At 30.7% G+C, this 16964-nt stretch overlaps 1 protein-coding gene across 1 annotated transcript in view; it reads left to right on the forward strand.

Moving 5' to 3' along the window:
- The window catches only part of LOC132952128 (protein Skeletor, isoforms B/C), a 37803-nt gene that overhangs the window by 2906 nt on the left and 17933 nt on the right, over window positions 1–16964 (forward strand). The window contains exons 2-5 of the mRNA XM_061024294.1: window positions 14143–14283; window positions 15066–15138; window positions 15247–15355; window positions 16722–16884. Coding sequence (XP_060880277.1) covers window positions 14143–14283; window positions 15066–15138; window positions 15247–15355; window positions 16722–16884 — 486 coding nt within the window. The remainder of the gene's footprint in view (window positions 1–14142; window positions 14284–15065; window positions 15139–15246; window positions 15356–16721; window positions 16885–16964) is intronic.

Here is a 16964-nt window from a genome sequence, read left to right on the forward strand (position 1 = left end):
TAGTTCATTAATCATAAATATTTATATAGTTTAGATGAGCCGAGTAGTGGACCAACATTTTACAGAGTACCTACCGCTACCATTCCACTCCGTTCATTAAAACTTTAAATACTTATAACTTATTTAAACTACTCATTCAAAATTCAGTTTTTATACATAAAAATAATCAGACAAATATTCTGTCTCGGAATATGGAATTAAAAATGCACGTTGATATTTGAAAAAAGTAAAAAATTAAAAATAGGTAACAATAACGATGTAAAAACGTTGATTTTTAACGACTTAAAATTATGTAAAGAACATTTTTATGGTTTTTGAAATGATGATAGTGTCTGGTGTTAAACGAATTACCCGGTATTTAATGAACATACCATAATAATAATCATACCCTGCATACGCACGAATAGAATTCGATTTCTATGGACGAGAAATGCCGCTGCAGTAAGTAAATTACGGAAATATCTAATATGCCGTATCATATATTATTATGACGGTATAGCGCAATAATAAATTAATAACTATTCGCATAAATCACAAATTGTAATGATATTAATGTCGAGAGCCGAACAATTTACGAGTAATGAGGAGTATACACGCCTGCCCACGTATATTATATGTGTCGGATACGGTCGCAATAATATGTATTATATACTACTGTATTGACAAATTAAGACGATGTACGGACTCGCCTAAGATGATTGGGGAGGAGTTGAGATTTCGAGGAGAGACAGCGCGCAAGTTATCCCGCCGTAACTAATTGCTCCGGTGCGTTCGTCGTCGCCACTGCTGCAGTGGCGCGCACAGCGTATAATTAAATAGAAGATCCGCACTGCAACGCTGGTGAAAACTATATAAATTAATACGCACATATACCACCGGCGGTGCGCTTGCACCGTCAGAGGTTTTGGTTCGAAAACTTTGCGTAGGTATATATAATACGCCGAACCACGGTATATCGCGGCGTTCCATCTATTCACTATAACGCCGCCGCCGCCGCATCCTCCTGCAACGACGTGCATAATATATAGGTACGTTATAATGTATATATACGAGTGATTCTCACGGTAAAGTTGGATCCCTGTGGGACCTTTGATGTGGCCGAAAAGACTTGACCATAGTTTCGAATTCACTTGGAAAACTTTAAGTTTGTCGTCGTCCGGTGTGTGTGTGTGTGTGTGTGTGTGTGTGTGTATGATAATGTGGGAATTATATATAGGTACGAGAGTAAATCATCGCGTCAATTATTTATATTTCGCTTATAAAATCGTTTAGGTATAATTTCGAAAATAACGAGCCGAGTGTACCTACGACCTACTGCAGGGGCAGATACCGTTATGTTCAATGTTAATTATATTTTAAAACGATATTATGTAGACCTTATGAATTTAATAACTACACCGTCTACGTCATAATAATATGACGTATAATATTATATACGTATATTTTAGCAACAGATATCATCGACTTGGTTTTACTTTAGCGTTTCTCATTTTTCGCGTGATTTTACATTTATAAATATTTTGATTCGTATGATTATAGGGTTTTAAATTATAAAGCCAAATAATAGTGGGTCTAAATATTAACTGCTGATACTTATTGTGCTTCAATGTTTTCTTAATGAATAGTAACAAAGTGTACGGACAAGACTAAGGTATAGCATACTTACCTGATTATCCTAAAATATTTTAAATGATAATAGATGAGTGGTGTTATTTTAATTCAACAACAATTATTAAAGTAATAATTTAAAAGTAAAATGTTTAATTTCACGTAAATTATATATTTAGGTCATTGATCTACTCCAAAAAAACCAGAATGGCAAAATATATTTTATATTATACATTTAAATATTTCTAAATACATAAACCTCAATGTTCGGTTCATCATTTCTACATGCAAAATCGACTAATGGGCTATTTTAATGTGTATTTGTACTAAAAAAAACATGAAATGAATAAACAATATATATTATCCACAAGTCGAAAGTTATATTTTGCGTACCTACAGAAATTAATTTCAGAAATTAAACAAGTTTCTCTAGAGTAGGTAATCTAGAATAAAAATTATTTCTCACTTGACTCTCTTGTCTGAAGACATTTAAATTTAAAAGTACGTATTAGTGATAAGTATTTTTATGCATGAAAAAATATAAACCAACATATTCAATTACGCTGTAAATGAATTTATATATTTTTTAATTATTATGTGTGCCATGTATTCATCATGTGTGACTATGTTATGAATAAAAATAGCTTTGGAAAATAATTTGTGCAATTTAAATCAAAAATGAACTAGAAATTGAAGATTATAATATTTCATTAATTAGGTACATTATGAAAACAATAGGTACCTATAGCTTACAATGCCAAAACTTTTGTATGCTCTTTATTAACTGGGAAGATATCTTACCTCAGCGGATACATAAAAGTTTTAAATACACAATGTAAGTGCATCTCCCAGAAATCTCCATAAAGTTTTCTAAAATAAAAACAACTATCGATAAAACAACATCTTTTGAATAAGTAATAAAATAGTTAATAAAAAAGATATAATATTGAAGACCAATTATTTTTGTTTGTATTATTATCCATGGACCATATTATTAGTTTTATTTTTGGAATATATCTGAGAAATAAGTAGTATTTTCAATATAAATAATTACAAAAAAAATGATGTAAATCATTACATAATTTTTTGTAATATTAATAATAATTAGTGTATAAAAAAATTATTATTTCATTAGCTTAACTTATCACTATTTGACCGAAAGTGCTGTTCGGTATTTATAAAAAATATATAATAAGAATTTTAATTAAATAATCTAACAAAAACCTCATTTTTTTCCTCAAAAGTATAGTTCCAATGTACCATTTCAATAATTCATTATTTTTAAACCATTTATAATTCAACATTGTAATAAAAATAAATTTATAGTTTTAATTTTCCATACATAATTAATTAAGATAGAATACTACACTATTAACCAAGCTGAATAAAATTAATATTGATTGTAAAATTAAACTGAGTAAACTTCTTAACCATCTTTACCATATGTAAATAAGAATACTTAGGTGATTTCTCTGAAACACTTGTTTGTTTAAACAACGCAGTTGTACGCATAGGTAGGTTTTTGAAATTATATTTAATTTAATCTCTACTTCTTTCTATAATTTACATAATAATTAAATAAACCAATGATACATATGTAAATTAGATAGTAATTTTAATTGTTTAAACCATAGTACAATAAATCATGAAATATACCCAAAATTATTTTAGTAAAAAAATGATTACAAAAGATTTTTTAGTTTTTCGCGTTCCACGAAAATAAGGTATAGTGTTATACAATATATTATTATTTATAATTTTTAAAGAAAAAATAACATTTTATTATTTTATATATTTATCAAACCTACTGAGTACTTTGATAATAAATGCTTATTCAATTATTTATAATATCTTGACATACTTATTTACTTATTCAATTAAAAATATTTCAAAGGTTTTTAAATTATATTTTTTTTAAATATAATTAATAATTTTTGATATAAAATGATTAAATACATATTTGTGAGTTATTAATATAATTTTTAAAAAAATGTGACATTTAAATTGATATCAATACTTAAATTAGTATAAATCATATGGTAAATTTGTTTTTTTTAGAAGATTTGAAAATAGTGTGTAGGGGTGACCTAATTGAAAATGTTGATAAAACTTTAAAGCTTACTACACTATAAAGGAAATTGTACTTTAACAAATGATGTAGCATGTTATACTATGAAATTCTATTACCATAGTATGCCGGTACAATCTACGGTACGAACATTTCTAAAATAATATAATAACCACACTTAAGCATCACAGTACGTATATAATGTAATTATCGAGTAATAAGATTAAAGGATATTACGGTGCCTAAAACGTACAAGGAGCTTATAACAAAATCAATATAATGATATTATGTGCGTTCCGACTTTTCGAGTAAAATGCCGACCAATTTTCGCGGGTACCTATATATAATAATATAATATAAATACGTGATACGTGGATAAGTGTGCGCACGAGTATCGCGTATATGCTAGGTAGGTACACACGTCATGATAATTATATTATAATAGTATAGAATTTAATAGTTACCTACCTCGGACGTACAAAGATATAAATAAATACCGAAAACGCGGGGGACTAATAATAATAATAAAAAAAAAAAAAAAGAAAACGAGGGAGGATAAAGTAAATATTATACATAATAATATATTAAAAATAAAACTGCTACTGTCGCCGCCGGACAGACTAGCGGAAAATATACATCCGGACGGAGAGGAATAATTGGCAACGATGATGACCGCGTACGTGTACGCATATGGCATGTATATTAATATGCACACACAGATACAGACATACACACACACACACACACACACACACACACACACACACCCATACACACACACACACACACACACACACCCATACACACACACACACACATACACACACACACATACACACATACACACCCATACACACACACTGGCATACACTATAATATATTTTATGCCTTGTTTTTTTTTTTTTTTGGTCTTTTTTTTTTAATTGTTTTTTATACCGCCGATATACGGTGGTTTTCCAGAAGCATTCGCGCGCAAATTGCGGGTCGGCCGATGATTTATCAGTCGGTCCAGTTATTAATTACCACCATCGGACACTATACGGCGCACCGAACCGTTTTTGACCGCAACACGACCCGTCTTGCCGAAACCAAAATATAAATTAGTCAAACCGAGAGCGATCCAGACACCGCCGCGGTCGGCGGATAACGCGGGCGAGCGAAATTTATAACAGTCGCCGATACCTTGACGCGGACGTGCATAATATTATTACAATATTATGATATTATTATCGTATCATTATGACGTGTGCGGCGCACAGTATAGTGCGGTAATAATAACAATAATATTAATACGGAAAACATAAATATTTTGCAGTTTAACGAAAGAGAGAGAGAGAGGACAGCACACTGTAACGACGACATTAGTACGCGCGCGGCGGTAGCACTTAATGGCCTAAACGGATTTAAGACCGTATTAAATGTTATTGCCTCGGTTATGTGCTGTAGTTGTCCCAGATCGTAATCGCCCTCTGTCGATGGTATAGGCGAATACATTTTTGGAATGGACTTGATCGTTAGAAATTGCACAGAGTTCTGTTACAGTTATATTATTAATTGGACAGAAATAATAATAATAATTGTATCGTGACAAAACATTATAAACGCAGTAACGACGAATGTTTCTGACTTTTACACATGAAATATTATATTATTATAATGTATACAAAGTATAGGTACTACCTCGATGAAGTGAAATCTTTGTTTGCCGACATCCCTCAATAGCGGACACGGTTTTACACTCCCTCTCCAATATCGCGGTTATCGATTGATATCGAATGCACATATGGTACTGTAAATATATAATAATATATAAGACATAAGTTCCATAATAATAATAATATAGCCGGATGGTGAAGTTTTTCGATCACGCCAAGACCTAAGATTCGTTTCAAACAGCAACCGAACACTATAGGAACTGCACTTTCCATCCGTCGAAAATAACAATTTTCTAACGTAGTCAGAATCCGGTTTACGAATGTATTTATCTTAGTGTTTCGCGATGATTACAGATAACACATATAACTTTTCAAAAAAAATAGAACGCACTTATTCACAGTATACTACGTGATACATATTATAATAAACAACACTCAACACGAAATTATACGCAATAATCGAATAATTATATGGGGTCGATTAAGAGGAGGTTGTTAGAAATGCGTAAACGTTTTAGTTTGTATTGGACTGCAAAATGTATTTACTTTTCGAATGCTATGACGATTATGGTTTTTCAGCTCTATCGAAAAATGTTTGTTTATGTGTCCATGTACAATATCATATAAATGAACTTTTAACTGTCTTGACAAGTTTTGCTGGTGCTTAGTTTTTAAACGTTGAAGATAAAATACTGGTATTAATTTACGTTTGGATAGCCGAAATAATCCAATGTATACACAGTATTATGAACAGATCCATTATGGTTAAAAATAAAGATAGGGTCGTTTAACGTAATCCCAAAAGTCTAGAACGTTATAATTTATAATTACGATTAAAAAAAAAAACCTCCACAGAGGGAACTTTGATGATTTAAGTCAAGTAACTATATAGTTGTTAAGTAAAAATAGTGACTATAATATTATATGACGATAAAAACGACGAAATTATAATATTGTCATTTGACACAGTATTATATTATCAGGTAATGAAAGTACCCACTTAATACTAATAATATATTTTCTGCTCAAGTACAAAATGTATTTATAATATTAAATAATGTGGCGAATGTATTTTTTGTAAAATTATTCAACATGGTAGCAATTTAATTAGGTATTTAAAAATAATTATGTAACATAATGTATAAAATTGCTTATATTTAATTTCATACATCCAATGAATAAAAAAAAAATCATTACAAAATGTTCATAAGCTAAGATCTTATAATTAAGACGGTCTGCAAATTAGAACATAATATAACAAGGAGCATTATGTAAAGTTTACAATTTCCAATCACAGTAAAATTACTTAGCATCCATCAATACGATTTACTATGGTCTATCTTATTAGTTTATTAAAAAAATTACTTAAACCGCTTACAAAAAGAAAATAATTATTTTAAAAGGCTTTTCAGTAGATTGCAATACCTATCTAAATAAGTATATTAATTAAACATGTTTGGAAGTGATTTGGCGATCAAATCACTTTATACCTTGTGATAAACTATTCCCAAAATATATAATCAAGGTAGATCATAAGATTTATGAATCACTTTATCCAAATAATATTAATAATCATAATTATACTCATATTTTATTCAAAAAACCCAGTATAAACAAGAAATAAAATCAGATAAAATTATATTATCTCAAGTAGGTAGGTATTTACCACACAATTCAAGAGCCGTACTTAAAATCACTAATATGATATAAAAAAAATAACAATAATAATAATTAACTAAATATTATGTGATAATTTGGTGTTTCTAAATTATTGAATATTTTCATTTTTGGGTTCAAAATTATATTTTTATTATTATGAATAGTCTACTGTGGTACGATTATAATGACTTTGATTAATTAAAATAAAACAAAATAATATTTTTTCTAAAATAAAATCCTATATATTTATTTTTAAATGCCAGGTCAATGTCACGGTCAGTCTAAAAGGCCGCAAAAAAAAATTACATAGCAGTTCTTTCTATTTTTTGTGAACGCAAAAAGTTGACAAACCACAGGTTGATTTAATTAAATACGTATTAAAGGCACTTTCGTAAGTTTTAAAAGTATTTTACATATATATAGGTACATGTATACCACGAAATATTAATTGCATATTATATCATATTTTAATTGTTGTACATACAATAAATACTAATAAAAAAAGAGTTTACAGTACTTCATTACTAAATGTATGTTATTAAATATTTAAATAGCATCATTGGACTTTATCAAATAATTTTAATATTTTAAATCTGTAGGATTATAAAATCATAAATATAATTAACATTCATTTTTACCATGTATACCTATATAGTTTTATTTTTTATAAAATATGCACTACGTAAACTGTATTATGATTTAATATTTTATTGAACTTTGTAATACGTAAATAATAATTTTCGAGGTACGAGTATGGTTTTATTAAAAAAAAAAATTTCGATTAAACGACTATAGACTGTTTCACAAATATCTGTATTTTTAGTTTTAAATTACATTCATAACTACCTATTCATATTGGCAATACATATATAAAATCATTATTTTTTCATGTGTATACTTAATCAATGATAGAACCGAAACATGTTATGACATAAATAAAAAAAATAACTAATAAGTCAAAATAAACTGTAGATGACATATTATTACATGACAAATGCGTTCAAAAAATGAAATGGGTTCGAACTTTCAAAGAAATGATCAATTGCACGTAGGTAGGTAGACGAATTGAAGGAATACGTCCTTTTTGACATGATTTACGTTTCAATAATTTTATAAACTCGACCAAACACACCTAAAGTCACGCGACAAAATTGTCTTTCGATCATAAATGAAATTCTATATTTTGGAAGAAACTAACATCGACTACAGTCAACAATTTTCTTATTTACCTATAGTGATTGAGACGCAGACGTCAGACAGTGGTGACCGCAATCACTTAAAATACCTAGTCCATAATATTATAATCACAGATGTATATAGATACCCGACTCCATTATATACAACAACATTATTGAATTATGATGCCCAACGCCATTTGTCACTTTTGCAATGTTTACAAATTCTAATCGTTTTGATTGGCGACGGGCTTGTTTGATATGAAATGTTGTTGTTTATTATCATATTACTTTTCTAACACTTAGTAAACATTGTCAAAGTTGCAAATGGCTGCCAGCGTCATCGATAAGAAGAAGTCGGGTATCTAGTTATTATATATATCTGTGATTATAATTCAAATATTATGTTGTTTTTTATATTGAAAATAATTTCAGAACGGATATTTGAAGATAATTAATTTTTTTATCGACATTCCGACAAAAAAATGATAGAAAATAACAATATTTTTATTATAATTGTATGATTGAGTTTTTTTTTTCTAATAAATTAAAAGGAAAACACACATACTTATCGTAAGCAGGGAGCTACTGACGATTTTACCGAACCCATTTTCGTTTCTTTGAAATTTGTATAGGTAATAAATTCGGGCCTGCCGAACACGATAGAAAAATCAGCTGATTCGTAGACCTGCTCGGATGGGGGTCTCAAAAATCAACTGACTTTACCGCCTCAGCCACCAACACCAAATGGTTTGAAATAATTAAATGATGTTATAAAAAAATTGGCTGATGAAAATTCAGATTCTAACATGTAAAAAAATTAAAACATTAATTAATATTTTATATAAAATTATAAAGTTATAAAATGTATAATTGTTCATTATATTATGTTAGGATCTGAATTTTCATCAGCGGATTTTTTTATAACATCATTTAATTATTTCAAACCATTTGGTGTTGGTGGCTGAGGCGCTAAAGTCAGTTGATTTTTGATACCCCACCCCCCTCCGATCCTCCTTACGAATCAACTGATTTTTGTATCGTATTCGGCGAGCCCGATTATATAAGCTATAAAAATTTCAGGGAAGTTAAAATGGGTAAGGTAAAACCGTCAGTAGCTCCTAGCTATCAGTTAATATTCATAAGTTTCGAAAAACGTGATATGTAATAGTGTAAATTTAGACATATTAATTTCATTGTGTTTGTTGTGGAGATGATAACGATAAACAGTTTTTTGCTTATTGATTTTATTGTCGAACACAATAATTATATGTATTGTGATAAATTATTATTATAAAACAGCGGTATGGGAGGGCAGTGTTGATATTATATTATTATCTGCTTTAGAGCTTAAGTATATATATGTTACCAAAAAAGTTTTTCTCGAATTTTCTGCGTATCTTATGAGAACAACGACGAATTTCTTATGAAACTTGGCACGTGACCTCATCTCGTTCGGCCGCTGAAGATAGCGCATTAGTTTTCTGACACATCAAATTACTTAACCAAATTATTGTTAGGAGTCATATAGGGTTGATCTTAAAACCTTCGTGCAATATAATAATAATAATATGACGTACACTGCATTAGACACATTTGTCGATGTCACAGCGAGTACGCCTTTCATAATACGGGTTTGTCTGCAGTATACGTATATACATATTATAATATAATTATAGCACACACACACACCTTCTCACGCGATAATGAAATCATTATCGGAAAGAAACTGTTTTTTTTTTTTTAATATTTAATCGCCCTCGCACTTTCGAAACTTATACGAGCGACTGCTGTCACCGGACCATATTATTATTACGATACTCTGTATTTAATAACAAAAAAAAATAAGTCGTAAATATCCCGTTCACCGCCGCCGTCGTCCTTGGCAGTCATATTAATATTATATCGAACGGCGACAAAAAATATTCACCGTGTTCCCATTGGAAGTGGAAAAACTTTCGTCGTTCCGAATATTGCGAAGCCATCGCAAATGCCAAAGGATTGAATTCGCTGGTACAATATGTATTATATTACGCGCACGAATCGATCATCTAAAATGTGTTCAGAGTTTCTGCAAACGACCTTCGGCAAGATGAGACTTCGTTTAAAATATATATTTCTTTAACGCTAATGGTAGGTATTATAATGTGTGTGGACATATAATAGTGCTCGTGGTCTTAACCTGATACCCGGAGTCAACACTATAACGGTAACGATTTAGACTGGTAGTTGAATATTATATCTTAATGTCGTGTTTGCGCTTTTGATTTTCGATCGATTCTATATTATTATTATCATCATTATATATATTTTATAATACAAAAACCAAAAATCCACATACCTAAAACCACAATCATTACAGATAGTAATATTATGTCGGCCAATTATAAATCATCGCGTGATTCACGAGTAGTCAATAACCAATGCTGGTTAAGGTACCAAAAAATAATATATTTGCAGTATATTTTTCTAATATCTACAATCTACATTGATACTATCAAATACTTTTTGATAATATTATTACGATATTATGTGTCATGCAATATGTGACTTATTTATTGATAAACATTTTAAAACGTGTTCATTTTAGATTTGCAATCGGCAACATGATATATATATATATATATATATATATATATACCTTGAGTTCAAATTCTCTGAAGAAGTATTTTTCTGAAAATGTTGATTTTAATAAATGACTAGTAAATTGTAATAATATTATTTGTTAATAATTATAACACGATTTAAAATAAATTTACACTAAATTATATACACGGACACACAATGTTATTGCCGTCTGCAAATTTCTAATTTTTTCATAAAGTTCTTTTATTGATCCATGCGCGTTAAAAAATATGGATTATATGGATTATAGACATTTATAGTTGCTTTAAATAGTCTTAATTTGGGTGATCCTAAATTGAATAACAAAACTACATGATTATACAGTTTGCGTGCTAAGACTAATAATACCATGTACCTACAATTTGTTTTTGCATAAAATTGAATAATCATTACAAATTATAATTATTATTTTACCACTTCAAAATGTAAACCGTATCAGAGTAGTTATTATCATTACCATGTTACATAGTTAAATTGGATAATGCAATACGTGTATAATTAATACAAACCGATTTTTTCAACAATAATGTTTATGTTTCGTTATTTGTAGATATAAACTATTCATAATATTACAGTAGAACGCCATGACTTACTAATTGCATTATATACGTTTTGACCGGATAAATACAATAACCATCACAATAAAAAAAGAATTGAAATTGGATTTCGATTTGAAATTTATTCAAAATCATATTGGGATACAATATTATGACGATGATGCCCAAGTTTGGGATCGTTCTATTTCAGTTTTATCGGTACAGCTTTTGTTCAAAATACATCGTGTGCATATGGGGTGCACACGACTCTGTCGTTTACAAAAAGTACCTACCTATCCTTATTAGGGCGCCCGCGAGTCGACTTTCTACTAATATTTCGAGCATCGTCGAAATGTAATGGAGAATACATAAAATCAAACTCCTATTGTTATGATAATTTGTGCAATTCACTGCCGTTTGCTGCTATTATTATTATCATCATCATCGTCGATGGTATATAATAATAACGAAACAAAAATAATAATAATAAATAGAACAATGGACATATAGTATAAAGATAAAAGTTAAGTACGTAAAACTATTCATCTTTCGATGTTATTCGTGCAAACATATCTTGGACCTGGATCGATTTTCAATTAAAACTATTAAGATATTCGTCCTACTCGTATCTACATAAAAAATGGTAACTCGATCGCCGAATGGAGAAAAAAAACTCGAGTCACTTCTTTGGTAACCCTCACGACGACGACCCATTCGATATATAAATAATCGGATTGAATACGATCAACCAAACGAAGGTACGATATATACGATCCGTAAAAAAAAGTGTGAAGTTTCTTTAGAAATAAGGAGCTACAGTGTGCGTGTGAGTATATATATATATAATAGTGTGTGTTGTGTGTAATAGAAAAGTCAATCGGGTACTTTACAGGTCAACAGATTTTCCTCTCTATTCTATATGCTAGGTTGACATGATTAAAATTGCCGACGACTACAAAAGCGTTTCCGTACGAGGTGACACGTAAAAGTCCCACGACGCAAATGCATCGTGGAGGAGGCTGCCTACCCATCCACCCTCCTGGCGCTCGTCCCACAATACCTGGCAGCCCCTTTTAGAGCACTTCGACTCTTCTATACCGCGCGCACACACGCGCCAATATTATATTGTAATCTATGCGCCAACAGCAAAGTAACCTATTATAAACGCATACCCCTATTTTTCATTTTTTACCTCTAACCGCATTTCGTTGTCGCGGTCTCGATGAAATCCGTTATATATCAAAACACTACATATAGGTACACGAGACTGGTAATTAAAATTTTCTTCCGCTCTAATTGAAAAGGTGGGCGATAATTGTTTATCGTGACTACCGACTGAACAAAGTGAAACACGTTCATCCACGCTACGTCGTGCTTATACTTATGAATATAATATGTATGTATATATGTATGTATGTATGTATGTATGTATGTATGTATGTATTTATCGTATGTACCTATGTACCTATGTATGTATGTATGTATGTATGTAGGTATGCGTATCCGTCGTGTACGTCCTGTACATGAATAATGTACGATGATACGTATGCAGGTTATTGGGCCATCTACGGTGTATGCGGATTATGATCTTGTAATAATTATCTTTTTTTTTATGTGACCTGACCCGAAACAATAATATTAACTCGCGACCTGTTTCTTGCAATGGACCGTTTGCGATATGTTAACTATATTCAGCAATAAAAAGAATAAAGTGCTGATACAATTAAATATATATTATAATACGATATGACGTATTGATTTCGACAAGGGGTTTTTCGATAACCAAGGTCCGAACAAACACGATTCATTTGGATAACATTATGAAACACGAATCAACTGTTCTCGAAAACAAAAATCAGTTAAATAAACGAACTTGCCTTACCTCACAAATCACAATGGAATATCGAGTTATTTAAAGTTATTTCGAAAATGTATTGGCACTTACAGTTATTAAGTTATATACTTATTCTATATTTCCAATATAATAAATCTGATTAGCGCCCTATTGAAACTGTATGATTTGTTTTTTTGAAAATCACTGCGTTTCATCAGAAATTTCATTCATCAAAAAAAACTTCCATTCGATGTATAGTGCCGAAAAATAACGATAATTTATTAACTTGTATAGTTGTTTGTTAGCTTTTCATTTCCAATTAGCTTTCGACAATTATACGCATTCGTGTTAATGTGTTCACGTATTATAGTCTAGCGCAAAGCAACACGTCACTGCAGAGTGCAGTTATAACTTGTTAGGCATATGAGTAACAAATATAAATACCACAACATTTTAAAGTAAATTTTTTTTTATATTTCTAAGTTGAACATTATTGAAACTCTCCTTTCTAAATTTTTACACTTTCACTTTAATTGTGAACATTATGCAATTCAAACCTTGAACTATAATCATTGACAGATATTATAATGCCACGTGCACTATACGCTTGTACGGTCATTATGAATACACATAACAACACAAATAACTGTAACATTCACAGAAAGTTGTCTACAATAGAAGTACTGGTTTTATATTGAAATAGGTGCACTGGTATTTTTATTTTTAAATTAGTAAAAAGTTAAGTAGGTACCCTGTTAAGGATATTTTAGTTATTTTGAGTAATCACAATTCAGGTCTTACCTATACTCGAGTTATATTTAGTTGTATTTGAACAATATAAAGTCTCTTACAAGTTTTATCAATTTTAAATTTCAAAAATCTCAGATAATGTGGAATACACTGTGTTAATCTGGTATAAATTAGACGATATTTATAACTGTATAATACACTGGGTATAATTGTAATTTTTTTTTTGTTTCAGTTGTAACTAGCGCTGCAGAATATTACGGAAAATACTTAGGCCCTTTGAAGTCTTACCATCATGGTTTGGGTGGTGACGTGTATGCTGTGGATGCTAGAACATTGCACATCAGGAATTTCGTTTACGACGGCGAGGGACCAGGTAATCATTATACTTTATACTGTTTACTGTGTAGTTGACATCATTTCATAACGAGTTCGGATATTATAATTATAACGGAAAGCGTCAAAAACTAAATTAAGCCCATATGGGGCATATAATAATCTACTTGTATAAAATACGTATCTATATTGATAATTAAATCAAGTTTAAACTAGTGCTGTACTGTACTTAAATTTTAACTTATAAAAACGTTAAAATAGGACAAATATATTTAGCTTTTATATTTTTACGAAATATTATTTATATATTTTTTTTTTTTTTGGGGGGGGGGGGGGAATTTAGGATTAATATTTATAATTTTATAATAATGTTTATCGTACACAAATTATTTAATTTAAAATTAACTGATGTATGTTGACGGATACGTATTGATTGAAATGCACAAGCTTTTTATTTTCGAGCTAAGCATTTTTAAGTGGTGCGTTGTCAATGATTGGAATTATTATATAGGTTAGGTACAGTATGCAATTTTCCATTATTATTTATTCAGCTATAAACTACATTTATCAACTAACACATTTCAAAGACTGTCGTCGACAACGTGATATTATTATCTATGCGTGCAGTATCGTTGATGGATAAGACAATATTATTTCCGTTTTATTATGAATTAAGTTAGGTCGGACTTGATATCAAATTAAAAAATGCTTATTATATTATGAAATGTAATAATTGTTATTATTTATCTCAATTGATATCATAATATATAAAGTCTATATACACACGACCATATTATAATAATGTTATACGCGTGTTTTCAGCCGCATATTTTTACGGATCCAACGGCAAACAACCCGGCGTCAACGGGTACAGGATTCGTGACGAGAAAGCATCGTGAGCACAATTATTATTATTATTATTATTATTATATGCGTTTTCTACGCACGCGCGAAAAAAATATACCCTTTTTTACGTACGAATTTTTATTTTTGCTTGCCGCAGAACCAACCCGCTGAAACGGTACAGGAATGAACACTTGACAATCACTCTGCCGGAGGGTTTGACACTGCACGACGTCAAGTGGTTTTACGTTTGGTGCGAAGACTTCTCGGTGAGTGCATAATATTACAGACGAAATAACGAGTTCGGCCGGCACGTTTGTCGCCGTCGTCGTCTGCCCAGTTTTGCGTACCTACACACGACTAATATAATATAGGAAGAGCTTTTTATTTATATTATGCACATTTACACACAAATTAATACTCGCACATGTCTCCATGCGCACGCACACAAAAACACGACACACGACACACATAAAATACACATATAATATGTATATTGTATCAAGTATATACATAATAATATGATCGTATATTGTACGCAAGGTGTAAGTTTGGTATTCGTATCGAAATCATTTGCCGGAGAAACCGCTCGTATATTATAGGCACTATCCGTACACAATTTTCTGTACGGGTACGGATTATCGTGATAAAAACATATCCGTTCGTTCGGCGTATAATATGCAAACGTATATTATAGTACCTATAACGGTAGCAAACGGGCCCGACCACTTTCTCCGGTTAACTCATACGCGTACGTATAGGTACGTGTGTGCAGCACTGCTATACGCGTTTATATCGTGTAAGGCCCCCTTAGCAGTCGTCTTAATGAAACCAAATCGAAAAAAAAAAAACAAAATAAATAATTCACTCGGCCGTAATTGTGAGGTGCTTTCTCGGTCACTTGTTTAATTCGCCGTTCCGACAGTTAACAACCGCCCAAACGACGAGCCGGTTATGATATGATTATGTTATACCTACGACGGAAAAAAAAAAGAAAAAGTAATAAGCAAAATTAAAATGTCGTACCTATACAGTGCATTATTATTTTTTTACTATTTTTAATGTCGAGTGCGTTGTGCGTATCGCCGCGTAGAAAGGCACACACATGTTAACAAATCGTTTTACCTTCGACCTTCTGACGGCCACCGCCGACGGCTGACTCTGAAATAATTATTATACGAGCACAGCGCATTTAATAACGAATATTCCAAGTTTTTCTATTTTATAATCTCTATATACTTTTGATTGATTTACGTCCATCTTATAAACGATTAAGTAGGTACTTACTTAATCGTTAACTGTAATACGGTTGTTCGAAATTATTATTCAATAATAATATTATTATCGTGATTATACTCTTTACTGGTAGGTATAAATATATGAAGTCTATTAATCGAAATATTACATGATTCTAATTACCTATTTCTATAGTCGTCAAATCGGTTAAAATCGTGAACTTTTCTGGATTATCGATAGGTATATCACGCTGTTCCGTAGATGATTTAGTACCTGTTTACTGCATAGCACAAGTTTTAGAAACCTATGAGAATACTTCTCCATGTATCATATTTTTCGGTTTTATGCCTATAGAAGTAATCGAGCTACTAATCTTATTCAATATTTTCATTTTAAAAGGTTAATTTTGGTGACGTAAAAATCCCTCACAATCTGGATTACCCGAAACCACAAAAAATCGACAGTTTGTCTGGAATTCATGGAGTTTCTTCAGAAAACATCGTCGTAGTTGATGCACAGACATTGCTAATACCGGGATTTTCTTATGATGGCGAAGCACCAGGTAACAACAATTAACCATATTACAACAACAATAATAGGTAACAATATTAATTATTATTGACAGACATAAAATAATTATTG

This window comes from Metopolophium dirhodum, chromosome 9, assembly GCF_019925205.1.
Source record: "Metopolophium dirhodum isolate CAU chromosome 9, ASM1992520v1, whole genome shotgun sequence".
Taxonomy (NCBI): domain Eukaryota; kingdom Metazoa; phylum Arthropoda; class Insecta; order Hemiptera; family Aphididae; genus Metopolophium; species Metopolophium dirhodum.